Source organism: Tribolium madens, unplaced genomic scaffold, assembly GCF_015345945.1.
Source record: "Tribolium madens isolate multiple individuals breed KSU strain unplaced genomic scaffold, Tmad_KSU_1.1 Scaffold_1;HRSCAF=32;Tcas5.2_LG8, whole genome shotgun sequence".
Taxonomy (NCBI): domain Eukaryota; kingdom Metazoa; phylum Arthropoda; class Insecta; order Coleoptera; family Tenebrionidae; genus Tribolium; species Tribolium madens.
Genome location: NW_025400984.1, coordinates 6,507,830 through 6,532,828, shown reverse-complemented (window position 1 = coordinate 6,532,828; position 24,999 = coordinate 6,507,830). Strand labels below are relative to the sequence as shown.

At 32.3% G+C, this 24,999-nt stretch overlaps 6 protein-coding genes and 2 long non-coding RNA genes across 18 annotated transcripts in view; 6 read left to right on the top strand and 2 right to left on the bottom strand.

Moving 5' to 3' along the window:
• LOC123004288 overlaps positions 1–4,743 on the top strand; it is a 5,606-nt gene extending 863 nt beyond the window's left edge. The window contains exons 2-5 of the mRNA XM_044397480.1: positions 3,085–3,315; positions 3,469–3,765; positions 4,088–4,225; positions 4,276–4,743. Of these exons, the coding sequence (XP_044253415.1) occupies positions 3,085–3,315; positions 3,469–3,765; positions 4,088–4,225; positions 4,276–4,560 (951 nt within the window). The 3' untranslated portion in view covers positions 4,561–4,743. The remainder of the gene's footprint in view (positions 1–3,084; positions 3,316–3,468; positions 3,766–4,087; positions 4,226–4,275) is intronic.
• Positions 4,744–5,721: 978 nt separating this feature from the next.
• LOC123004287 (equilibrative nucleoside transporter 3-like) lies at positions 5,722–8,063 on the bottom strand. Its single transcript, XM_044397478.1, has 6 exons — positions 7,684–8,063; positions 7,393–7,639; positions 7,296–7,346; positions 6,735–7,249; positions 6,480–6,679; positions 5,722–6,427 (listed from the first exon to the last, which is right to left on the bottom strand). The coding sequence occupies exons 1-6, from the start codon at positions 7,861–7,863 to the stop codon at positions 6,316–6,318; spliced, it is 1,305 nt and encodes a 434-aa protein (XP_044253413.1). The 5' UTR covers positions 7,864–8,063; the 3' UTR covers positions 5,722–6,315.
• A 1,345-nt stretch (positions 8,064–9,408) lies between these two features.
• LOC123004284 (angiotensin-converting enzyme-like) lies at positions 9,409–12,796 on the top strand. 9 transcript variants are annotated; one of them, XM_044397475.1, is made up of 10 exons: positions 9,904–10,002; positions 10,262–10,265; positions 10,367–10,561; positions 10,616–10,765; positions 10,816–10,909; positions 10,955–11,095; positions 11,145–11,419; positions 11,470–11,618; positions 11,678–12,235; positions 12,287–12,796. In XM_044397475.1, exons 3-10 carry the CDS (start codon positions 10,373–10,375, stop codon positions 12,735–12,737), a joined length of 2,007 nt encoding a protein of 668 aa, XP_044253410.1. In that variant the 5' UTR covers positions 9,904–10,002; positions 10,262–10,265; positions 10,367–10,372; the 3' UTR covers positions 12,738–12,796. The 9 variants fall into 9 exon arrangements, with proteins under 9 accessions (XP_044253408.1, XP_044253403.1, XP_044253410.1 ...); XM_044397474.1 differs by lacking the exon at positions 10,262–10,265 and adding an exon at positions 10,056–10,229 and having other exon boundaries at positions 9,933–10,002; XM_044397473.1 differs by lacking the exon at positions 9,904–10,002 and adding an exon at positions 9,409–9,517 and having other exon boundaries at positions 10,262–10,561.
• LOC123004292 lies at positions 10,600–15,842 on the bottom strand. 2 transcript variants are annotated; one of them, XR_006412685.1, is made up of 5 exons: positions 15,730–15,842; positions 13,698–14,804; positions 13,399–13,644; positions 13,170–13,332; positions 10,600–10,763 (listed from the first exon to the last, which is right to left on the bottom strand). It is a non-coding gene; the product is annotated as an uncharacterized LOC123004292 (long non-coding RNA). The 2 variants fall into 2 exon arrangements; XR_006412684.1 differs by having other exon boundaries at positions 13,698–15,823.
• LOC123004291 lies at positions 12,894–14,450 on the top strand. The gene is made up of 2 exons (XR_006412683.1): positions 12,894–13,087; positions 13,144–14,450. It is a non-coding gene; the product is annotated as an uncharacterized LOC123004291 (long non-coding RNA).
• LOC123004289 (sulfotransferase 1E1) lies at positions 14,622–16,492 on the top strand. The gene is made up of 7 exons (XM_044397481.1): positions 14,622–14,863; positions 15,118–15,252; positions 15,424–15,523; positions 15,575–15,773; positions 15,827–15,953; positions 16,008–16,102; positions 16,159–16,492. Exons 1-7 carry the CDS (start codon positions 14,725–14,727, stop codon positions 16,465–16,467), a joined length of 1,104 nt encoding a protein of 367 aa, XP_044253416.1. The 5' UTR covers positions 14,622–14,724; the 3' UTR covers positions 16,468–16,492.
• Positions 16,493–16,522: 30 nt separating this feature from the next.
• Positions 16,523–17,627, top strand: LOC123004290 (cell wall protein DAN4-like). Its single transcript, XM_044397482.1, has 2 exons — positions 16,523–16,863; positions 16,912–17,627. Exons 1-2 carry the CDS (start codon positions 16,692–16,694, stop codon positions 17,550–17,552), a joined length of 813 nt encoding a protein of 270 aa, XP_044253417.1. The 5' UTR covers positions 16,523–16,691; the 3' UTR covers positions 17,553–17,627.
• A 1,148-nt stretch (positions 17,628–18,775) lies between these two features.
• Positions 18,776–22,840, top strand: LOC123004286 (dentin sialophosphoprotein-like). 2 transcript variants are annotated; one of them, XM_044397476.1, is made up of 4 exons: positions 18,776–18,910; positions 19,008–19,202; positions 19,257–20,928; positions 20,978–22,840. In XM_044397476.1, exons 3-4 carry the CDS (start codon positions 20,772–20,774, stop codon positions 22,744–22,746), a joined length of 1,926 nt encoding a protein of 641 aa, XP_044253411.1. In that variant the 5' UTR covers positions 18,776–18,910; positions 19,008–19,202; positions 19,257–20,771; the 3' UTR covers positions 22,747–22,840. The 2 variants fall into 2 exon arrangements, with proteins under 2 accessions (XP_044253411.1, XP_044253412.1); XM_044397477.1 differs by lacking the exon at positions 20,978–22,840 and having other exon boundaries at positions 19,257–20,557.
• Positions 22,841–24,999: the final 2,159 nt, after the last annotated feature.

The window sequence follows — 24,999 nt, the reverse complement described above, 5'->3', positions numbered from 1 at the left end:
GAGACGTTTTTGCGTCTTTTTTAATTGTTTGACATTAGAGTGCATAGCCACCGTGATATTTAATGTCAAACGTATTTACTTGTATTAATTCTGAATTTTGTAGATTTTTGTTTAAACGTCGGCCAAAAAGCTTAATACAAATCTTGTGCGTTAACCATTTTACAGTGCTCAATTATTAAAGCACTCCGCTGCGCGTCGTGCTTCAAATTCATTTCGCACTGTAAAATGTAAGTTACCGCACACGAATGTAAATAACTATTAACTCGTGGTTATTTGCACTGATACGTATGTACTTTCACAGGTGCATTTAAATTTTTTGCTTCTGCTATTACTGTTATTACGTGTTTTTTTGAGACAAAATGAGCAAACTCGGCCTGTATCCGTTTTATGTGCGATTAGGTACAGAGAGGATTAAGGAGCTTGAAGAACAATTGCAGGTGCATAAAACGGGAGGCTCTATGACCCATGGCCTGAATTACACAGTAATAAAATAATTGTATCGCCTAATGTCACTTGAGCATGATATCACGTATACAATTAAATTAAAATTAAATTAAAAACAACAAATGCACAAATAGGTAATAAAAAGTAAACAATGAATGACATCTCATCCGTTCCTAAATGCTAAATTTTGAAATCCGAAAAGTTGCAGATAAAATGTATATATAACGCACCAATAAAATATTTATATTAAACGTTTTGATTGTTTGGCTATTAAATTAATAATAAATAAAAGCAATTGTAAAGCGTAATTTTCGAGAATATATTATGTTTTTGAAACATAAAAACAAAAATATAATTAAAACATTTTAGAATGTAGAAAAAATATAGTATTTTTTGGTAGTTTTTATCTATTTAATTAACTACTTTTATTAACAATCATAAAGTAATAATCAAATTACCTTGCAGGTGAAAAGCTGGAAAGTATGACATTTCAGCTTCATTTAACAAATGATGTAAAATATATACAGAGTTCAGGTTGAGAAGTGCTCACTTCCTTATCAGTTGATATGTATTGTAAAAACATTTTGTTTGTATGTACATCATAAAATTTTACGGTAGTAATGGTGTTGTTCACAATAATGTCTTGACACAGGTAGTTCGGTAATATATTTACATCCCTCTGTGCGTAAGAAATACCAGAGCCGGTTTATCCCAACTAAAAAAAAAAACAACACTTAAAAGAAGAAAACATTTATATTTAAAAACTAAGTGTCATTTAATATGTTTACAATAAATATTTACAATATTACAATTTGCCAATAGCTTTAAAATTAACCTGTTTCCAAAATTCTGATCAATTGTTTGGTAAACCAATTGCAGCAACTCCGGTCCTGTCTGCAAAAAATCACACAACAAGCGTGCCAAAGTGGTCGGCTTGAAGGGTTCTAGATTTGGAATAATAATCGTAATAAAATTTTATGGAGTTCAAGCAAAACGTTCTTACAGTAATATGACAGTTCAGGTTGGAAAATGGCCACTTACCAACTAGAAAACTGATAAGAAAGTGACCACTTCCCAACCTGTCATGCTATTCAAAATTTGATATTTTTTTATTTTTTTCTTTAGTATACAAACCTTAAATTTAAAAGTCATTCGGAATCGAGAGAACATACAGAGTGTTTAAAAAATGCCGCACTAAAATTATGGTACGGTGTCTGGAAACATTTGGTGAGTGAGGGAAAAATATATTTTAAAAATTCCTGGTTTTTATTTTTCTGCACAGTAGAGGTTTTGTGTAAGAATCTTCAAACGTTGTTAGTTGTACTTATTATTACTAAATAACACTCAAAATGCAATTAAAATATGCAGAATGGAAGGTAGATTAACAATCTTTAACGCAATGTCTGTGGTGTTTAACATTCAATGCGATTTACCTCTTTTAAATTTTCGATAATTATGCAAAAATCGATGCGGGAACGTTTAAAGGTAACAATGAATTCAAAAATTGAATTATTCCATGGCAAGTCTCTTGATTTTCTCAAGGTAGGTACCCGCAGTTGCCAGATTTACCATAAAAAAGAAACCTTCATCCAGGTGCAAATTTAACATCAAGAATTTTTTAAATATTTTTCCCTCACTCACCAAATGCTTCTAGACAGCGTACCATAGTTTTATTGTGGCATTTTTAAACACCCTGTATAACAAAAAGCTCATAAACGTAAAAAAAAATTCTTAAATAACATTTATGGTGTTTCCTCATTTTCTTATGTAAAAGGTTCTCTATAATTCTGTATCAAATAAGCATAAAACGTCAAATACTCGTAGCAGGTGTTTTATTTTTAGAAAATTTCTCTTGTTTTATGATGGTTTTATAGCAGAGGTTAACGTTCGTTCACTTAATAATAATTATAAACTTTTCAATATGCCTGTTTTCCAAAGTTTATTGACGGCGAATTAAAACAAGCTTCGCATTGTAGGTTTATCTTTAAGAGGTAGTTTTATACACATTATCTTTCCTGTTTTAATTCAAAAAATTGCAAAAAGAGCTTCATTTCAAACATATTTACAATTAATTGAGTGAGAAAAATTAAGCAGTTCAGATAAATTAGAAAAACGCATACCAAAAATGTTCATTTTGCAGTCAATTTCACTGCTTTTCGCTTGCAAATATAAACATAAAACATGTGCTACTTAAAAAAATAAAACTCAGTATTTTCTAATCTGACCTTCTTGGCAAATTTTTCAGTCATTCACCGAATTGGAAAAATCTGAATTAACAATTTTGACATCAACAATAGGCCACGTTTCCTCACGTTCACCGAAAGTATTTTAATTAACATTCGAAAAATAAAATAAGGAACAAAACAGGTCGACACCCAGAAGTAATTATATTAATAATTTATCTGTAATTATCGTAACTTTAATTACGGCAATTATCCAAAAATTATTAGTTGCTGTTGACTAACGAATAAACACCAAGTTTTCGTCTATTATTAGACGTCTTGTATTTCAAGTTTTCTCAAAGATGAGTAATCCAAGGCCTTTCCTTCACTGCAATTTTCTTATTAATTCTCACGATAAATCCACATCGTGATAGGTCAGCTTCACCGATCACATTTTTAACAATTTTCCTGTTATCAGCTGGGAGGCGGAATATGGGCCGGTTGTCTCGCCATGGCCACTGGAATCGTTGGTATCCTCGCCTCAGCCCGTGACTGGTGCCCCCTCAAATCTACTCCGCAGAAAATTACCCACACGATTTTCCTCGCCTTGAGTTTGGTCAGTTTGGCCATTTCCCAGCTTGTTGTGGCTCTCGCGGCCACTGGCAGTGCCAGAGACATCAACAATTCCGAATTCGACGAAGAAGTGGAGGTAAGGATGGCCTTCGAGCACTCCTTTAAGAGATTTCTTCGGAATGTGCAACCTAGATATACTCTCGTTTTCAACGAGGCCCGCGAGTCATGATAATTTTTTATGCAGCACCTCAGATAGTACTATCACCTAACAAGGTTATTTGTTCCCCAGGTGCCCACGACCACACTACCACCAGGAAAAATCTCAATTATCCTCCCGGTGAATTATATGAGTATTTTATCAAATTTGGGGCTTTTGTCTGTCTCCGTGGCTGAGTTTGTAGTGGCAGCAATAGCGTCGTATAGAAGCTCGCGGATTCTGTGCCCCTGTTTCAGGAAAAAAGGAGAGTTTGTTGAAGATTTCAATGCGCAAAGAAATGCTTTGGTCAGTTCCTGGTTGGGGAAGCACAGCCCGCCACCACTATATGTAGTGGCGGCGCCAGCGTCAACTCTCGGGAAAGGCAGCAAGGTAATTTCAAGCCCATGTTACTAAATTCGTGTCAAATTGAAAGTGATGGAAGATTCTAGACCGGTTGATTTATCGAATTCTAGTCTTTTAGGTGCGGTCGGGAAAAAGTTAGCCTCAGGTTAACCAACATCTAGACCATTCCAACTAAAAAACTAACCACCTAACTGTTGAATTTTACCAAACTGGAGCTCGTTTCACACTTGAAAAAATCTCGGTGACATTCAATAATTTTAACCGAAAGGTGAAAGTCCCGACCATTGAACTTTACTAATATCTAATAAGCGTCCATACACGATGAAAGTGCTGAAAGTATTAATTACAGGCATCCGGTGGTTTACCGGTACCAGTTTTCGCGTTACCGCATCATCAGATGGTGCCGCCTCGGGTGGTTCCTTATCCTCTGATTCCCGCACCGCTGGGTACCATCCCATCACCGATCATTCCACCGGAAAAAGATTTAGTAAGTTTTGGCGATTTTACAAATTTTTGCAATCAAAATATTTATTACAGTCGCGCAGAAAAAAGAAGCATATTTATTCGAGATGTCCCCCACATGACCGATCGAGAACCAAGTTAAAGTCGAAGGAGAAAACAGTGACTGAAGAAGATGTCGTGAGGACCTATACAGGTCTTGACAAGGCAATAGCTGAGGAATTCATTGACATTTGCGACTCGAGAAATGTCAGCTTGTGCAGCGACGAGAGTTGCACAAGCAGTTGTCAAAGGAGTTGTAATGGGTGTAGTAACAGCGATGGCGCCTCAAGGGAATATTTAGTTAACAGTAATAAAACATAAAAACTGATATCGTTCAAATAATTGACATTTACTTAAACGCAAATACTCCTTCTTAAGTTTTAAAGAAATTTAATTGATAGATTTTTTTAAGCTGTATTTGATGTAAGTGATTGTATATAAGTATATGTGTGATATATTGTGAATAACTTCCATAAATAATAATTATTAAAATTGTTAAGCTTTCTAAGTTTCTTTGATAGTGTTCGAATAATAACCATAACCACCATGGCTTTATAATATTATTATAACTTAATTTATCAAGAGTACCTACAATAATTACAATATCCGATATCTCATAAAAAAAATTTTGAACATTATCAAGGCTCAAAGCCTTTTCTTATTGAAAGACACATGGGCACTGAATTTTCATATTTTCAATGGGTACATAAACAAAAAACTTGATGAGAACTTGAGAATTATGCGAAAAAACGATTTCTTCTTCTCCAATTTTGCTGAATTTAATGTATTACATATTTAAATAATTTAAAAAATATATAATTTTTCACATAGCACAAAAGACGAAATCAATAAGTAACATTAAAAAAATACAATAGTGGTTAATGTATGTATACAATAAAAAGTATAAAGAAAATAGTACATGTTTCAAAGTTGCAAAATGCTTCAAGTTCACGTTTTTATTCAAATTTAACATGCAAAATTGTAAAAAAGTTAAAAAAAATTCTTTTTTCCTTTTGATGAAGATTACACAATGTTCAGAAACCATTAATTCCTTTAATTCTTTTGTAAAATTTGGATCCCTCGCTCCGAGAAAACAAAAATCACCAAAAAATTTAAGGAATTTTTTGTTCCCCTAATTCTTTGAAACAGTAAATATAGGTAAAAAGTTTTTGTAGAATATTTTGTCGTTTTGAAGTATTTGGGATACTCCATTTTGTGTTTCTTGTCCTTGAAATATTGTTTCTTGATTTCGTCGAAGATGGTATACAGGACAGAGGATGGCAATCAGTTCTTCCTTGAAAACGAAAATTCTTCGCCTGAGGAAGATACAATAAAGGTATCGAAACATCGCGATGTATTTAATGGTTTTATTCATCCTCTGTCCTGTATACCATCTTCGACGAAATCAAACAACAGTATTTGAGATAATAACAAATCCTTTTTCAAGGAGTTTTTTACCGCAAAACTTTGAAAACTGGAAAAACAAAATAGAACAATGTAAGCGATGAATTTGATCCATTTTCTTGAAGAGGAAAGAATAATAGAAAAATTAAAACATCTTTGACATTAAAAGTGATTTTAAAAAATGCAACGTTACTAAAAAAAGATTATTATATTATAATTTTTTACCATAAGCAAGAGTACATTATTTTCAGTGGATGCCCACACCCATTAAAGAATTTCAACAGGTGCATCTGCCCCGAAGCACACATGTAGTCTACGCCCGTGGAAAACACATCTTTAGAAAAAAAATGTTTCATTGAAATTTTTTATTATTATTCAATTACTTAACAAGAAAATTGTGCGTTTTCCAACTTCTCAATACCCGACTTGACCATATTTTAATTGTTGTAATCCCAAAGTACAAAATAACAAGCTGAACACTATATTAAATGCATAGTCCCAATATATTTTTATTTTAATACATGTGTACCAAACAAGTAATTAAAAAAATATTAGAATATCATGAATTTGGAAAAAAACTTGGATGGTGTTTAATAATCAAAAATGTATCTTAAAATAATATTAAACTATAGTGCATAAGTTAAGATCTAATACAAGCTTAAAACAGCTCAATTACAAAAGGTTCACAGTAATCATACTGATACAAGAAAACACGCCCATCTGTAGTCCTATCATAACCATATTGACGTGATACGCATCTTTAAGTTCATCCTGAGTAACCAATCTAAAAAATCAATTCTTGTTTAAAAAGTCAACAATAATATCTTGAGACATACTTTTTGATAGTGAAATAAGTTCGGCCCATTATATAGGACCCAGAAATATTCGAAAATATCACAAAAATAATATATTGGTAATCATGAGGTAGTAACACTGGTAAATGGTGACGTGGTTGGGCGTTAGAAAATATGAACAATGGTACAAAAATAACCATTCTTACTGCAGCTAGAACCACCCAACCGACATTGTTAAGGTTCTACAATTTTTAAAACAATTATTATAACTACAATGGATTTTAACAGTTTACTTACAAGATCAAATGTAAATGCTATATTTCGTCCAATCAAATTGCAAACTCCTGCTAACCAGTAGGTTATAACCGGAATAAAGTAAGTGTCGTACCAAGGCCCTTGTCCTTCTCCCTCTGACACGACCAAAGCCGTTGGAGAAGCGTCCAATGACACGAAAAGAAATCCCATAGCAGCAATCGGTGACCAAATAATTTTTAACAATCGAAAGCCTTCTTTAAAAGTGACTCGTTTTTCTTTTGAACCATCGACATAGTTTCTCATGTGATATAAATAAAATTTACTTTGACTAGTCGTGAAAATTATAAAAATTAATGTGAACCCAATCACTCCAACACCCAATGAAAAATACAATAAGGCACTGTCTAGTACTGACAAACCAGATGCCAAAGTGAGAATTTGCAGACTTGAAGTGGTTATGCCGGATATAGCACCACCTGTCAAGTAAGGAGCTAAATAGGTTTGAGGGAAGTTGGCCAAAACCGTGTATATAGTGATTGTAAAAACGGCATTCATTGCTAAAAATGAAATTAAAAGATTTGTTTATTGATTGAGATTACCCACAGTTAATTCCAGCTGTAATCACCATCACCAGCCCGAAAAACTCTTCTTGCCCTAAACCGACTGTTAGAAAAACCAAAAAAAATCCGCCAATACTTACAGGAATCTGTGTCGATTTCAACAAAAACACACAAAATCACAAAAAGTGCAAATATTATTGAAAAAATTCCAATCAACCGCACTCTAACTCTGATAAGATGGCCGAACAAAACTCCCAAGATCAAGAAAGCGACTTCTGTTATTTGCAAAGTTATGTTTATTGAAGCATTAAATTCTGCTTGAAGGTATGTACGATGTTCCGAATTGGTTTCATTAATTGAAATGTTTCGGAATTTGTACATCCAGAACTAAAAATTTAGATTATGCGAAGCGTGGATAGCTTTTCACTTACTTCAGTTGCAGTGGTAAAAAAGCTCCAAGGGAGGAAATGAACAAGTCCCAGGAAGAAAAATAAAATGTAAGTTAGATGGAACCGATCTGGTGGAGACTCAAGTTCCAGTTTTTCGTCTTTAATTTCACACACCGTTTCATTTTTGGTTTCTTTACTTTTATATTTTTCTTCATGTGACATAGTTTCAGTTTTAAGTTTTTCAAATAATGGACATTTTCATACTGACTGTTTTAAATTCAGAAGTCTCTTTTATTGTCAAATTATCTTCAAGCGTAAATTCTTAAGATTGAAATTACAGATTAAAGATAAATTTGTCGCGGAATTTAAATATAATTGGCTACTTCGTTATCCTTTCGGTTCTAAGTAATATTTAAGAACAAAAGTAGTTAATTATTTGTATTTTTTAGCATGTCAAAACTTAAAAATACAAACATTGAAATTATGTACAATTATTTACTAATTGATTAATTAATTTAAAGAGGTTTTTAACTGTAACAAAAGGTGACAGAGAAAACATTTTTTGATAAGTATCAATTAAAATTGCTTTATTTTCTTGCTTTGTAATGCAAAGTATTTTATTGTTTCTTATCTTTTTCTATTGTCTCAACATCTGGGACCAATATTTATATTATTATTAGGTACCTACCTTTGCACCAGTATACAGTGCGATCAAAAAGTCGTTTCTATCAAGTATGCATTTTATTCATTTTGAGTCAATTAATGTTCACTTTAGAGCAGAAGATTCTTATTGTTGCAAGTTATTACAAAAATGCTGTACAAGACGAAAACGGTGAATGGTCATTTTCACTTTCAGTTTGTGTGGAAAATTTCAAGTCCAGATTCTCAGTCAACGTGTTGCCAACTGTAGAATATCAATCGTCGTCGCCTACTCTAATTTATTACATACACGATATTTTTGTTGTTTTTAATAAAAACCAATTAATTTCTTGATTACTTAGATACCTGTTTGTTTTAATAATTAAAGAAATTGGCCAATACCCATTTGACATTTTTCCTAATGTTTGAGTTTGAGACCGGACACTCGGTATAAACAGATACATGTTAGCAATAGGATTGTCTTTATCTCATGTTTACATTAAGACATACCTATTATTTATAATTTGACAACACTGTTATTGTGTTATTAATGTTTGCAACCAACAATACACTAAATTTAGCGGCGATTTTAGCATTTTAGACTATTTACTGACGATTTTATGTAACTTTAGTGACAATTTCAGAAAATAATTGATTTGCTTAAATATACAAATGAAATTACTACTAGCAAAATTCTGTTATTATTTTATTACTTTAAAGACTTTTAACGAAAAAAAAATTTATTTAAATTATATACAATATTTGTACAGGGTGATTCACGAGGAATAATAAGCTTGACCAAATTCTCGATGCAACCAACATTACAGTTATCGCAAAATAACTTGCGAAAAGTAATGGTGGTTGCATCAAGAATTTGGTCAGGCTCATTATTCCTCGTGAATCGCCTTGTATATTTCATACACACGTTTTTCTTTTTAGAAAAGCGGAACACGGTTCAGTCTCGAAAACGGAAAGCTAAATAAAGACTGTTTTAGAATAATGTTACCGTAGCAACCAATAAAACCTATAATATACTCGTAATGTTAAGTGTTTACAACAATTGTACCTAATGATAGAATTTACGATAACATCCTTATCTCTCTGATTTGCGGTACCTGTGACATAGTTTCAATTTGACAATTTTCCATCAATTTTATTTATGAATCGTGGTTTAATATTTAATTAAAAAATAAAGTCAATTGCCTTATACTTATTTAATGATAAAATTAAATGCAAGGTATGTAAAGCATTTATATTTTTCCTAGTACCTAGTTTCTTCAATTTCTTATTAACTCGTTGGTATTCTCGAAAACATAAACCCATAACATTCATTTAGGTATCTAGCAGTATTCATGAAATTAAAATTCAAGAAATAAAGTTCATTTGATTGATACGAATTTTTTCACTGATAAAGAATATACCAAAAAACAAATACTGCAAGGACGACCATTGACCAAAATAAAATTCCTCTTGTAAATCAAATTACAAATAAATTAAAAGTGCAATTATTAAAAAGAAGACCAAACAAAAGACACATATTTATAATAAAAATTTTGCCACTGTAATAACTAAGGTCACAATGCCCCAACTTTTCTTCCAACTTTCACTCGTCTCTTCAGTTTCTCTAAAAGCGTGACAATGTCAGATCGATTATTTACTGAAATAAATATAAACATGTTAATTTTGAGTGCACAAAAACTGCAAATATGAAGAGATAACAAGGTAATTGTTCTCTAGGATACGAAAGTCTAACACATTTATTTTGTAACCATCAGTAGAAATCTTATCAAAGCGATGACAATATTTTTGACCGTTGCACCAGGTTTGTTTCAATGATTCATGAGATTTGTGAGTAGTTCCAATTCCACGAGGGTTTAGTCTGCAACTATTTAGTCTATTTGCAAATTGTTTTAATATAAAACTTTTAGTTTTTATTGTTGTGATTATTGGTAAGTTATTTTTATTACCGTTTGTTTTACAGAAATGTGAGTAGCCTTGAACCTGTTTTGAAATACCTTGTATTGTGTGTATTATGTAAACAACAAAATGTTGGATCATGGATGCTAAGCAAGACAAACACTTTCAGCCCAAAATGGACATTTTTCCAACACAATTAAAATTTTTATTTATTTTGATCATCCTATCCGCAATTCGGGGACAAGAAGAAAACGAAGAACTACTAGCCGAAATACAACTCTCAAATTTAGAATTGCAAGACGATTGTGAAAATATAGCAAATAAATATAAATCGTCTATAGTAGGCAACACTTTTAGAGATAAGGTACCTAAATATAAACAATCAATTAATTTTTCATATTTTATTGAAAAATTACAGATTACAGCACAAAAAATCCACAACGAATTGTTAAGAACTCAGTCTGAAACATTACGCCACTTTGTTGAAATCCCCTTCGATCTTCAAAGAAACTGGGAACTGATTATCAAACCTGGAGATGCCATTTTGGAAGAGCCAGACTGGAATACTGTAGGTGAAAAACACAAAATAGGCACTAAATTACAGTCTAGGGTTTTTAGTTAGTGTCGTATGAGATTAGCATCGATGAACTGATTCACACATTTAAAGTTCATTGTAAAAATAATACGAAGAATTGTGTTCAAGTCAAAAGAGGTAAGTTTTTACGAATTGTGTGAAACCATTGTAATCTGATTACAGGCTATGATGACTTAATTGAAACGTCCAGAAATGCTACTTTACGGAAAAAAACTTGGTATGCTTGGCAAACTCTACTTTCGACCAAATTTGATAAATTTCATTCTGTTCTGAATCTCATTAACAAAGCAGCACAACTAAACGGTTTATTTATTTTTTTTAAAAAGACAATAATCTCAATTTTGTCTTGTAGAATATGACGACTCTAGATTATATTGGGAAAAATTACAAGATCTAGAAAGTGCCTATAACTTAGCTGATGGTTTCTGGGATCAAATTAAACCACTTTACTTAAAATTACAAAATTACGTCAAAATCCGGCTTTTGCGTTTTTACAAAACAACTAGTAACGACATCCCTGTATATCTCACAGGGTCAAATTTTGGAAACGACTGGAGCAGTATAGCCAACATAATTCTACCCCATCCTCAAATTTACTACTCAGCTAAGTCGTATCTGAACCGAACTGTATTAAAATCCATTATTACTTGACTCAAGAAATAAAACATCTGTTTCAGTCAATCAAGCAAATTTACAAAATGGCCGAACAAGTCACTAAAGACCTATCTTTGGGGCCTTTCAGTCCCAAATTTTGGACCAATAGCCGCTTCAATATCCCCTTCTGTGAAAACCACGTGATCACGTTTTGTTCTCAAGAACATTCCGAGTAAGTACCTATACCAACGCCGTTTTTCCGATTTTTATTTATTAACAATTCTTGTACAGGTTGTTCACTTGTGATAAAACGTCATGGGTGCAATATTTGAACGCATTTGAGACTGCAATTGAACTAGCGTTACGGAACGTCAATTACGTTGATTTGGCAAGACTCAAACTGCGATATTCGGCCATTGATGACGCCATTGTAGGCCTAGGATCGATTTTTGCTATCAAAAATCTGCGAGTTCAAGATGTTTGGAACTACGAGATATTTAAAAATAATGATAATAAAATGACCGAACTTTTATTAATTGCTTTGAGAGTTTTGCCGAAACTTCCATATTACTTGGCTGCGGATAAATGGCGACTGGACGTATTACAAAATGGTGGAAGCGACATATCGGCCTCTTGGTGGAATTTGAGGAAGGAAATGCAAGGAATTGAGGGCGTTTTCAATAACGAAACTGATTTTCTTGGAGATCCTTTTATTGCTTCGAATAGGCCTTATTTGAGTAAATTTCTGGGGACAATCTTGCAGTTTCAATTATTGGAACATTACAGAAATCAATGGCAATTTGCGAACGAGAGTTTTGCGACGAACTTCGGAAACGATGATAATTTCTTGTAAGAAAAACTGAAAGAACACAATTCTGATTCTAATAATTATTATTTTAGAACAATGTTGCGCGAGAGATCATCCACTGATTGGCCAACACTGGCCAACAATTTTGGGATATACGAATTGTCCGCAACGCCACTTTTGGATTATTTCGCTCCACTAAATGACTATTTGGACTTGACACTGAATTTAAAACAAGTTGTACCTACAACTACACCAAAACCGGCTTCAAAACTCACAAAAACCGAAGCTAGAAAAAAACTAAATTTCACTGAAAAAAAGACAAACATAACAGAATCAGTTGAAGATGAACAAAATGATGAACCTGAAGTTCCAAGACATATTCTTGAAGATCGTGAAGAAACCCCCAATCATGTTATGGAGAAAGTAACAGTTTTTATAGGAGTAGGACTTTTAGCAGGTGTCGCTGCAATTATAGGATTTGTGATATTTAAGAAAAAGATGACAAAACAAGGACGGACGAATAATAGACGTTTTGAGACATGATTATTTTTGTATAAGTGTATTAAATTATTATTTTATAATAAAAGGTTTTTTAAATTGGAGTCTGACTTGACCCACTTTCCCCTAGGATGTTCCGTCACTGTTTACATATTGCATTATAACAAATAAATAAATACTCCAATAAAAATATTATTTAAATATAATTATTGCTAGAAAAGATTGTTTAGATAAATAATTACTTACTGGTTACACCAACTTCAAAAACACAATATTTCAATAGAATGTAACGCCACTGTCTTTTTTTAGGTTGGCAGCACAGCTGTCACAACCGTCATAACAATCGATAAAATTATTATACAGTTTTTTCGACAATGATCAGCAAAAAAAAATATGTAAGTAGGATCAAATTTCCATGTAGAAGATATATAATTACTTCATCTAATTGTAGGGTAAAATGATTAAATAAATTCTTACCTTCGCAGGTAATAAGGATTGAATGAAGGTGCGACAGATTCAAGATAACTCCAAGTTTTACCCATTTCCTCACAACGATGTTGAAAATATTGGGCCCCTTTGGAGCCCCAGTATGAATTCTACGTCGGTGGGAACACTTCGAAATGTTCCTGCAACACGTTGCCTACAATTTGTGTTTGAGGTTAGAGTTTGCCAACTTGGCAAATCGAATTTAAAGTAATGTTGTTACCTGTTTATTCGTGAATGATCTTCAGAGGTCAAATGATCTTGTACTAAAAGTACTTCACGTGGATTAACAATGTTTTTGATTAAGCCAGAGCATTTTCTTCTCGTTAAATCAGGCAAAGTTAAATATGTTGACAAATTAAGGCAGACGTGGTTGAATGAAGGTCTAAGACAACTTGGGTTACTTATTTAGTCTTAACCTTGGCTCTAGTTGACAATATTGGCCCCCACTGATATCCTAGTGTGAATTCTACGTTGTTAGGAGCACTTTGGAATGTTCCTGCAGTTATTTTATTTAATTACCTATTTTTGCGTACAGTTATCTTCAGAGGTAAATTCACATTGTTTTACCATTTTTCATTCCTCTTGGAGGTTTTTGGGGTTCCAACACCAACATCCTGGAAACCCCCTGGAAGTGTTTAGCCAGAACACTTTAATCTCTTTTTCTTCTTCTTCTTCTTTATAAATCAGGCAAAGTTGGAAATGTTGACAAATTAAAGCAAACGTGGTTACATTTAACCTCTAAGAAGTAGATGGTCTATAGCCACTAGAACATACCGTTTATTTGTTGCTGATGCAACAAATAGTAATTTTTACACATTGTAATGTTTCAAAATCAAAAGTTTTCGCACAAAAAAAATTTAAATGTATAGCCCTTTTGGTTTTGATTTAATAACACAACTACTTCTTAAGAATGACTAAAAATATAAAAGTTGTAAATCTTGTTACGTATGTATTATTTAATTTTTTTAATGTTCAGACCTGTTAAAAGCAGGCACTAGGTATAAAGAAAGTGTCCTAAATTTTACACAAAAGGTTTTCTTTTTTGTTTCTTTAAAAATGTTTGTGTTACTTTCACCGTCTTAACAATTAATTGAGAACTTTATGGAGTGACAAATAATGTTTTATTCATTACAACTTACACCAAATACATGGACACCTTTTCTGTTGGATTGTTATAGTTAATCATTCAAGCAATATTTGTCATTTTATTTTAAGAGTAAGATGTTTTGTACTTTTAACTACATATTAATAAAGTAAATAAATGTCTCCAAACTTGTTTTTTATTTGACCAAAATATTTTCCTATGAATCAAAAACCTACTGAAAAAAAATCTGAATTATGTTATTTCTTAACTCCATCCACATAGTCAGAGTCATAGCCTGATTAAATTCTGTATAAAACTACAGACTAGAGACTATTACTTTCACAAACCTGTAGAGTTCAAACGACACGCAAATAAAGCGGGTAAATAATAGACAAAGCACACGTGGTAGTGGAGGAAATGAACAGTTTGTAGAATTACTCAGTAGTTCTGCATGCTTTGGTGATGATGGATAAACAAACCAGCAAAAATTTAGTCAAAGATGCGTTTCACAACAATAACGAAGTTGAGTGGCTCCAATTTCCCTACAAAATTAGTGACGTTGACGAAAAAATTAATTTGGAACTTTTGAAAGATTTCACAGGTGAGTATCGCTAATTTTTTACCAATTTTGGAATTGGGGTCAAATTAAGCAATCCTCTCAAAGAAATTTAATAAATAATGCTGCAAGTTATATTTCAAACGGTGCTCTATACTTTGTGTGTTTATATCAGTGATAAATAAAATTTTATCATTCCATTACTTCAAATTTAAAACCTTGAAATTATGCAAAAATGCATTTCTTTGTACATACTCATCAGCAATAAAATTGATAGCCTAATTAGCTGAGTTTTTAAGGCGAAAGGACAGGATTCATACAAGTTGGACCGAAAAAATGGTTCTTTCCTAACGCTTTTAAGAAAACCCTTGAAATCTATTATAATTTTCAACCAAGGCCTACTGATGTTTGGATTGTGACATTCCCGCGATCAGGTACAGTTCTACCAACTCATTTGTTTACTTTCTTATTTCATTTGTTCATTATTGATTAATAATAAATAACTTAATAAATTATTTTAATAATTTGAACAAGCAAAACAATATGTAGGTAGCCTTTATAGTACATAAACAACTATTATTCTTTACTTATAATCAATGGCACAGGTACCACATGGGCACAAGAATTGTTATGGTTATTGTCAAATGATTTGAATTACGAAAAAGCCTCTCAAATTCCCCTCGATGCCAGATTTCCTTTCTTGGAGTAATATTTTATTTATTTTTAACTTCTTTCTCACAATTTTTGAAATCGTAGATTTAGTTCTTTTGTCCACCCAGATGTCAAGGAAGAATTTTTGAACGAAAATCGTCATTCTGATGAAAAATGTGCTCTCATTAACGAGGTTACAGCACCGGCATGGAAAATATTGGCCGAAACAACGGAAAGAAGGTTCATTAAGACACACTTACCATTTCAGTTGTTGCCACCAAATTTGTTAAAAATTGGATGCAAAGTATGTGAACTTTTTTGATAGCATTCTATAAAACACTGTCTTTGCATTATTAGGTGATTTACGTTGCGCGAAATCCCAAAGATGTCGCTGTGTCGTTTTACCACTTGAATCGTCTATTTCGGACCCAAGGTTACACCAATGACTTTCCGAAATATTGGTATTATTTTAAAAATGGACTTCGTAAGTTGTGTTTTAATATCAATATTTTTTGCTTATTTTTTATCAATTTTATAGAACCCTGGACCCCTTATTGGGCACACATCGAGGAGGGCTGGGAGACACGACATGAAGAAAATCTTCTTTTCATGTTTTATGAAGATATGTTAAAAGTTCGTATTTATGTGTTATTAGACTAGAGATTAAAAACAATCTTAAAATATTTAAGGATTTGCAATGTTGTTTACGAAAGGTAGCAACTTTTCTCGGCGTTAAATATTCAAACCAAGAATATGAAAAATTGCAAGAGCATCTAAAATTTGAAAATTTTAAAAATAACAAGTCCGTAAACGCAGAACTATTGAAAGATTTGGGTATATTGAAAGGTGACGAAGAAGGTTTTGTGAGAAAGGGGAAAAGTGGGGGTTGGAGGAATTATTTCATAGGAGAGCTAAAGAAAGACGCTGATATTTGGATTGAAGACAATTTAAAGAAAACTGGTATTCAGTTTCCAACAGAGAATTTGTATAATAATTAAGTCGTAATAAAAATTTAAACACAAATCTTGGTTTTCAATATTGACTTTTGCCTGAATCTAAATAGAACCTATTTTTTTCTTATCTTATTCTTATATTGATTTACATCTTGTGCCAAGGGCAAACATTCCAAATTCCGTTATTTCACCATAAAAGTGGGGTGTAGCATCTTATCTCATTGTGATTTTAGAAAATTTATAGTGTTTGCAAAAGATTTAAGTCCAGCATGTTTCGCTTTATTTTTTTCGTATTTTTAACGATTACTTTTGTTAATTGTTATAAAATTCTTTACGCAAGAAAACACTCTTTCAGACATTATAATCATCGTGTTTCGCGCTACCGTTACAACAATCCACCACCGGAATTTAATCCTCTTTTATACTACTTTCAGTTTAAAGGTAAATAAAAATTTTATTACTTTTTTCTATTTTTTTTTTGTATTTTAGAAAATTTGGAGATACAACAACACTGCAGGTTTGATTTTGACTGTCCTCCATCCTATAACTGTGTTTGTGATCAGTCGTACCCATTTAATAAAGTCTGTAAAAAGTGTCCGTGCGATAAAGAAATTGAACCTAGCAGTACTGCTGAACGAACTAAAGAAGAAATAACAACAGAAAGTACCACAACTACAATTACAGAAACAACAACACCTACTACAACTATATCAACTACAACTGAAGAAACAACTACAACTGAAGAAACAACTACAACTGAAGAAACAACTACAACTGAAAAAACAACTACAACTGAAAAAACAACTACAATTGAAGAAACAACTACAACTGAAGAAACAACTACAACTGAAGAAACAACTGCAACTGAAGAAACAACAACAGAGCAAGAAACTACCAGTACTTCTACTATTCCTTCTACGACTGTTTTGACTACTACAACCCCCGATACAACAACACAAATCCATCTTATAAGTACTACTAGAAAAGCTGCCACAACAACGGATGAAATAATAAATAGTACTGAAGGCAGCGGTAATGTTGCAGCAACTGATGATGATGACGATGTTAATCCGGAAGTTGAGCTAATTGATACAACCACTCCAAATATTTTCCGATTTAAACTTTTTTAAGCGATGTAGTAGCTAGTTTCTTACGAAATAATAAAATATTTGACAGAAATAAAAAACTTTGTTGTTTTAAATTTTTTTAATTGTATTTTTACATTCCTTATCCTATAAAGAAAGTATTGTAATCGGCTAAAATTTGACCTACTTATATTTTTACATTTCTGGACGAATTATAGCTTCAAGACACCAAAAAAGTTGATTTGGGCCATGAGGTCGTGTGTGTGTCTGTCTGTAAACAGCATATCTCGAAAACGATAAGAGCTAGAAACTTGAAATTTGGTATGTAAGTTACTTGTAGCAAGGGAACGTAGCACGTAACAATTGGTAAAAATCGGTCGCACTGTTCGGCCACAAAGACCAAAAGTCGGCCGTAAAGTGATCGCAAAATTATACGGTTGAAGATACAATAAATTCATGGGGATACAAATTATTTAGAATTATGAAATATACCTTATTAAACAGTAAAATGTGATAAAACAATAACACAGGGCGATAAAAAAAAGTCATGTCGTGACAACTTAACAAATTTTATATCATTTTGTTCGTCTCAGTAAAACAAATCAAATGCACTAAAAATTTTTTTTTAAAATCCACACACTTTGAACTAAATACTTTTTTTTCTAATTTAAATGAATTTAATATACTTTAACTTTAAAAAATCATTACTCAATAACTAGGTATTAGGCCGATTTCCTTCAAATAAAGACCATTCTAAAGGGATAGCCTTGCCCTTTAGAATGATATAAAAATTGAAATTGAATATTGGCAAACTTTTCTTCGAACAGTGTTCCAAGAAGTTCGAAGTAAATCGAAATAATCTAAGAAAAACCCTACGAGTATTTTTTTTTATTATTACCATCGTGTAGAGCATTTCTTTATTAGTTGTAATCCAAATTTTCAAAAGAATATACCGAGTAGTTTTTTTAGTGCATTTGATTTGTCTCACTGAAACGAACAAACTTAGGTTTGTTACTCGAATTTGCAACACTAAATTATTGTCGTTAGGATGTTTTCCAAATAAGGATAAGGATAAGGAAAGTCGTGTGATGTTCACACCAGATTTTTTTTCATTAGTGGTGATAAACTATTCGTTTATGGGATTATAGCAAACATAAATAAACAAATATATTGTATAAATATTTAAAATAAATTCAAATACTGGATACGTACGAATTCATGAGTCAACACACACATTAAGAGTACGTCATACAAGGAAAATATAAATCTGACAGACCCATAGTAGTGTTTGAAAAATACATAATTAAAAAAACTTCTTCGTGTACCATTATTAAAACTAGTGTTTTAATTACAAATTAATTTCTTAGTTGAACTATGGGTTAATTGTAATATGATATTAATAGGTATGTTTCATTTGTTCCTAGAATGTGTATTTTTAATCTAATCTTATCGAATAAACTTGCAAATTTTTAATAAATAATAAGTTCTTATTTACTGCAGTTGGTGTGAAGATGTACTTGTTTTGGCTTTTAATTATTTCGGTTGGCATTTCTACTAGTGCTGATGATAATGTTAGCACAAATGAGAGTTACAAATACAGAGACAGTACCAAGAAAACTTATCCTTTATTTCTACATTTATTAATTTCTACTTTGAAAATTAATAACTACTTGCTTAGTATTGACAAATATGCAGGTAATGCAATTGATGGTAAGTTGCGATTGTAATAAATAGCAAAATTATTTGAAGGTAAATATGAGTATAAATGGAATCAAGAAAAAGTACTTAATTCTTCAGTAAATTTTAATAGTGATAGAGAAGAAACAACCAAAAACACAGAGCAAGAAGTAGCAAAATACAACAGAAGTGGAAGTAAAATCAACCACAATGAGAGAGATGAAGAAACGTTTCTTGACGTTGAAAAGTTACGTAATTTTGGTAGTGGTAGTGGCTTAGGAAATGAAGAAACAATGAAAAACACAAAGCACGACACAGCAGATGTTGGTACTGCACGAGAAGTCGCCCAGCATGATAAAAATGGAGTAACGTTTATTGACGATGAAGATTTATACTCTTTTGGGGTTAACATTTCTGGTAGTGGTAGTGGAAGTAGCTCAGAAAATGAAGAAACATCCAAAGACACAAAGCAAGAAGCAGTAGATGGTAGTAGTGCAAGTGGAGACGACCAGGATTATAAAAATGAAGAAACGTTTATTGACGATGGAAATTTATACTCTTTTGGGGTTAGCATTTCTACTAGTGGTAGTGGAAGTAGTTCAGAAAATGGAGAAACAACCGAAGACACAAAGCAAGAAGCAGTAGATGATAGTAGTGCAAGCGGAGACGACCAGGATGATAAAAATGAAGAAACGTTTATTGACGATGAAGGTTTATACTCTTTTGGGGTTAGCATTTCTGGTAGTGGTAGTGGAAGTAGCTCAGAAAATGAAGAAACAWSCRAAGAYACAAAGCAAGAAGCAGTAGATGGTAGTAGTGCAAGCGGAGACGACCAGGATGATAAAAATGAAGAAACGTTTATTGACGATGAAGATTTATACTTTTTTGGGGTTAGCATTTCTGCTAGTGGTAGTGGAAGTAGCTCAGAAAATGAAGAAACAACCGAAGGCACAAAGCAAAAAGCAGCAGAAGATGTTGGTAATGAAAGTGAAGTTAAACGCCATTATAAAAATGAAGAAACGTTTACTGACAATGAAGATTATGACGATTATGTATGATACTAATGATACTATTAAGGTAATTAATTTTGTAGAAGTTTTGTAGTGGAGATAGTGGATATCATAATTTTAAAATTACCAAGATAGAAAACATCAGAGCTATCTATTAATATTGCATGTTTACAAAAGGAGCTATCTTTAAGACATTTGAATTTTCAAAAAATTTTGTGAAGTCTGAAATTTTTCTATGATAAATTTCCTTATGTTTGTCTCGAAATAAACGCAGAATTAATAATTAGGAAACCAAATCATTACTTAAATTATTACGTAGTCTTAATTTTTTTTCTATTTTAAAATATAAATCTCAAGACATTTTTTTATTAGTAGTAAACTAATAGACCCCTATTCAAACATCCGTTTCCTTCCAGACAGTATTTATCTAATCTTGAGAAAAAGTCACAATTTTGGGTTAATAAATAAAGTAAATAGTGTCCCTCTTAGTATCTTATCTAAGAAATATTGATATGCAAACTGTAGTGTTACATTTTTTTTTGCCACCCTGATAACAACATTTTTGTTAACACACAAAATGTTGAAATTTGTGTTAATTATATCTTTAATTATTATGGAAAATGAAACTCGAAATATTTATATATCTGGAGGATTGCATTACAGAGGAAAAGAGAATTCTAAAATATACATTGTAAAGTCTAAACCTCCATCACAGTTCAATCCGATTATTTCAGGTAATTCACAAAACTAGATTTTTTAAGTAGTGATATTTTTAAATTTTAGAATGTAATAGAAAGAAATGTATCAGTGATAATATGTGTTATTTCAATCACAAATGTTGTTACGAAAGTTTGTGTGGCCATAACATATGCAAGAAAATGTGTGATGATATAACACGGGACATTGAGACAGAATCAACAAGAAAAACATCTTCAGTTACAAAAGCAACTACCTTTCCTACAACAGATGATACCGATAGTACAACGATTACAACCAGTAGTACTATTGTTGCCACCTCCACTGAACCAGAAGACTTTTCTACCCTTAGTAACACACCTGATACAACAATTACTACACTTATTACTATTATTTCCACTTCCAATAAAGCAGAAGATGCTTATACGCCAAGTACCACTGAACTTACTAAAACAACAATTTCTCCTGCGTCTACATCAACTATTATCTCATCTAGTGTGACAAATCATCCGACATCTACAGCAGAACGTGATGATTCGAGTACTTTACAAGAAATTTCTACATACAATACCACTAATTCTATAACTTATATTAGTGAAACAACAGTTGAAAATTTAACTGTTACACCTAGGGTTACTTCTACTGAAATTGATCAGTCTGTTACTTCAGACTCGGATGACGACTTGGTTGATCATACTTCTATTTCTAGTACTATTGATTTTGTTACTAGTACTTTAAAAACAACTAATAAAGAAGATCAAAATGAAGACGTTAGTACTACAGTTGAAACTAAATCATCAAATCAGTTTGACGACACTAGTGATAATGAAGGAAGTGGGGATACTACTACTTTATCACCAAATGTCACTAAGGATGATAACATAACGTTTGTGGACGAAGACGAAAATGGAAGTGGTAGCGCAAGTGGAGATGGTATATCAATACAAAAAGAAAACAGAAATCAAAAAATTGTCAAAAAAGAAGTGGAGTCTGGCGATTTTGTTTTTGTCAGAAGCACGCTAGAACCAAAAGAAAAAACGGAATCTTCCATTACTAATACTATACTAGAAATTGAGGATGTCACAGCAGTTTCTTCATACAGCACCAAACATGTTTCTTTGCAAGACAATAACTATGACAATGAAAAGAAAAAAGAAAAAAAGGAGTTTTACTTTGATGACAATGAAGATGATACTTATAATTACTCGGGCAGCGGAAATGCTCAAGATCATTATTTTGATAATGATAATTTTTCCGACAGTGAAAACAAACAAAATTATGGTGATCATAATTATTTTGGTAGCGAAAACGCTAAAGATCATTACAATCATAAAGATCATTTTTCCGACAATGGAGGCAAGCAAACTCATGTTGATGATGATTCTTCCGCTAGCGGAGTCGCTCACGATGATCAAGATGATAACGGGTCAGGCAGTAAAGATAATATGGTCTTAATAAATGAAGAATTGAATGAAAATTCTACAATCAAAGAGACTGATAAAGATTTTGATGACTATTTAGAGGTCAAGCAAACTCATGTTGATGATGATTCTTCCGCTAGCGGAGTCGCTCACGATGATCAAGATGATAACGGGTCAGGCAGTAAAGATAATACGGTCTTAATAAACGAAGAATTGAATGAAAATTCCACAATCAAAGAGACTGATAAAGATTTTGATGACTATTTAGAGGTCATTTCTAATGATGTTTTAGGTATGAATCTTACTAGCATCAGCGATGATTACTTCATCATTGTTGATGGTTATGATTATTCGTTCGGAGGTCCAAAAAAAGAAGTGGTAGGAAATGAAAAAATGAAATATATGAAGAATGAAAAAATGAAAAATATTGCTTAAATTTATTTGCTGTCCAATAATAGATAAACAGTGCAAACAGTGTTTTGATATATTTTATATGTCAAGGTATTCAAAATAAAAACGTTTTTCTAAACAATGGTTTACTTTTCCTATTTATCTAATCTCAACTTGCAAGAACCCGAAAAAAGATTAATGAAAAGAGTAAATACAGTTTGACGCTTTCTTATCTTATCCTTATTACTTGTAATTTTGTGAATCATTCAAACTCAACATTGCAGAAAAATCGAAGTTTTTTTTGTTGAAGTTACATCTCTGTGATTTCTTAAAAAATGTTAAAATCCTTTTTTATAGTGTCTATTCTGTGTTTTGGCAGCCACAGTCGTGTTATTTATTACAAAGGAAACATTCTTCCTGTACCGTATAATACGAAAGTCCGATATGTTGTTCAAGACCCTCCTGCAGACTTTGATCTTGTATTTGAGGAGGATCCAGGTAACTAGTACTTTTTTACTTATGTAATTATCTGTCTAATACGGAAATCTAGAAATAGAAACAACCACTGAAGTAAATGTTAAAAGAGAAATATGTCAAGAACACGCAACAGAATTTGAAAATTGTACCGAAACGACTTCACAAAAACAACGTACCAAAACTGATACCTCTACTGAACTTACAACACCAGCAATCGAAGAAAATTGTTTATATGAATGTAGTGACAAGTGTATTCTTTGGGACAATCGGTGTCAGAATAACACAGACTGTCCATTATGTTACGAGTGTAGCCACGAAGAATTTAACATTTATAAAGTTTGCAAACACGTCTCAATAATTAGACAAACTATTAATACTACTTCTGCGGAAACTACTATTACTGATGAAAAAAATAGAGAAAACGTAACTGGTGAAACATTTGAAACAAGGACAACAAAAAATGGTGTTACTACAAATTCTGTATCTACTACAGAAACATATGAAGCAGTGAGTGGAAGTGGTGACGACAATGACAATGATGACGATGGTGGTAATGACAAGGATAACGATGACGAGAATCAAAAATTTACAAAAAGGGATCATTTGTTTTCCACCAACAGTGATTTTTCATTTGATAGTACTTCAATTGAAAAAAATCAGTCCAGTCGTACTTCATCTACTGTAACAGCTACAACTTTTAAACACATAGATATAAAAACAAATGCTTCCACACTAGTCACAACTTACTCTTCTGTATCAAGTACAACATTTGAAGCAGGAAGCGGAAGCGGAGATGGTCAAGTACCTGATGATAATGAAGAAGGTGATGACGATAATGATGAGTCCAGAGATAACACAAGAATAAAGAACCCTACGACAACCCATTTCTTACTAACGAGTACCAACACCACAACTGCATTTAAGCAAACTGAAACAACATTATCTCCATTGACCGATTCTGTTTCAACGTTTAATAAAATTAATATAACAACAACAAAAATAGACGAGGATGAAATTGTTTTGACAAGTACAGTTGGAAGCTTTCGAAGGACCACCGTTTCGGATACGACTCTTGAAACAGGAAGTGGAAGTGAAGACACTGAAGTACCAGATGATGATGAAGAAATTAATGACGATGATGATGACTCCAGGGAGAATACAAAAACCAATAACACAGCATCAACCGGTTTCTTGTTAAGTAGTCCCCATACTACAACTTCATTTAAGAAAATTGAAGAAACATTATCTCCATTGACTAATACTGTTTCAACGTTCAACAGAATTAATCTAACAACAAAGGAAATAGACGAGGATGAAGATTTTTTCACAAGTACAGCTAGAAGTTTTCCAAGTACTGCTGTTTCAAGTACGACTTTTGAAACGGGAAGTGGAAGCGGCGATGTTAAAGTACCTGATGATAATGAAGAGGGAGATGATGATGATGATGATGATGAGTCCATAGAAAATACAACAAGAAATAACTTAGCTTCAACCGATTTCTTGGCGAGTAGTATCAACACCACAACATCTACATTAAAGAAAATTACAACTTTATCTCCTTTGACTGATTTTGTTTCAACATTTGATAAAATTAAAACAACAAAGAAAATTGAAAAGGATTTTGTGGCAATAAGTAAAGTTGGAAGCTTTGAAAGTACTACTGTCTCAAGTGCGTCATTTGAAACAGAAAATGGAAGTGGCAATGGTAAAGTACCTGATGATAATAAAGAGGGAGATGATGATGATAATCAGTCCAGCGAAAATACAAAAAAAAATAACACAGTATTAACCGATTTCTTAACAAGTAGTACCAATACCTCA

Bases quoted from the DNA above. Each gene is read 5' to 3' on its own strand.
- LOC123004287 (XM_044397478.1), bottom strand. From the start codon at position 7,863: ATGTCACATGAAGAAAAATATAAAAGTAAAGAAACCAAAAATGAAACG. The intron at 7,347-7,392 runs GTAAGTATTGGC...CAGTCGGTTTAG, and splicing joins TGAAATCGACACAGATTCCT to GGCAAGAAGAGTTTTTCGGG. The intron at 7,250-7,295 runs GTGGGTAATCTC...TTTCATTTTTAG, and splicing joins GATTACAGCTGGAATTAACT to CAATGAATGCCGTTTTTACA.
- LOC123004290 (XM_044397482.1), top strand. From the start codon at position 16,692: ATGTTTCGCTTTATTTTTTTCGTATTTTTAACGATTACTTTTGTTAAT. The intron at 16,864-16,911 runs GTAAATAAAAAT...TTTGTATTTTAG, and splicing joins ATACTACTTTCAGTTTAAAG to AAAATTTGGAGATACAACAA.
- LOC123004289 (XM_044397481.1), top strand. From the start codon at position 14,725: ATGATGGATAAACAAACCAGCAAAAATTTAGTCAAAGATGCGTTTCAC. The intron at 14,864-15,117 runs GTGAGTATCGCT...TGAGTTTTTAAG, and splicing joins ACTTTTGAAAGATTTCACAG to GCGAAAGGACAGGATTCATA. The intron at 16,103-16,158 runs GTTCGTATTTAT...AAAATATTTAAG, and splicing joins TTTATGAAGATATGTTAAAA to GATTTGCAATGTTGTTTACG.
- LOC123004284 (XM_044397473.1), top strand. From the start codon at position 10,337: ATGGATGCTAAGCAAGACAAACACTTTCAGCCCAAAATGGACATTTTT. The intron at 10,562-10,615 runs GTACCTAAATAT...GAAAAATTACAG, and splicing joins GCAACACTTTTAGAGATAAG to ATTACAGCACAAAAAATCCA. The intron at 10,910-10,954 runs GTAAGTTTTTAC...ATCTGATTACAG, and splicing joins TTGTGTTCAAGTCAAAAGAG to GCTATGATGACTTAATTGAA.
- LOC123004286 (XM_044397476.1), top strand. From the start codon at position 20,772: ATGTTGAAATTTGTGTTAATTATATCTTTAATTATTATGGAAAATGAA. The intron at 20,929-20,977 runs GTAATTCACAAA...TTTAAATTTTAG, and splicing joins GTTCAATCCGATTATTTCAG to AATGTAATAGAAAGAAATGT.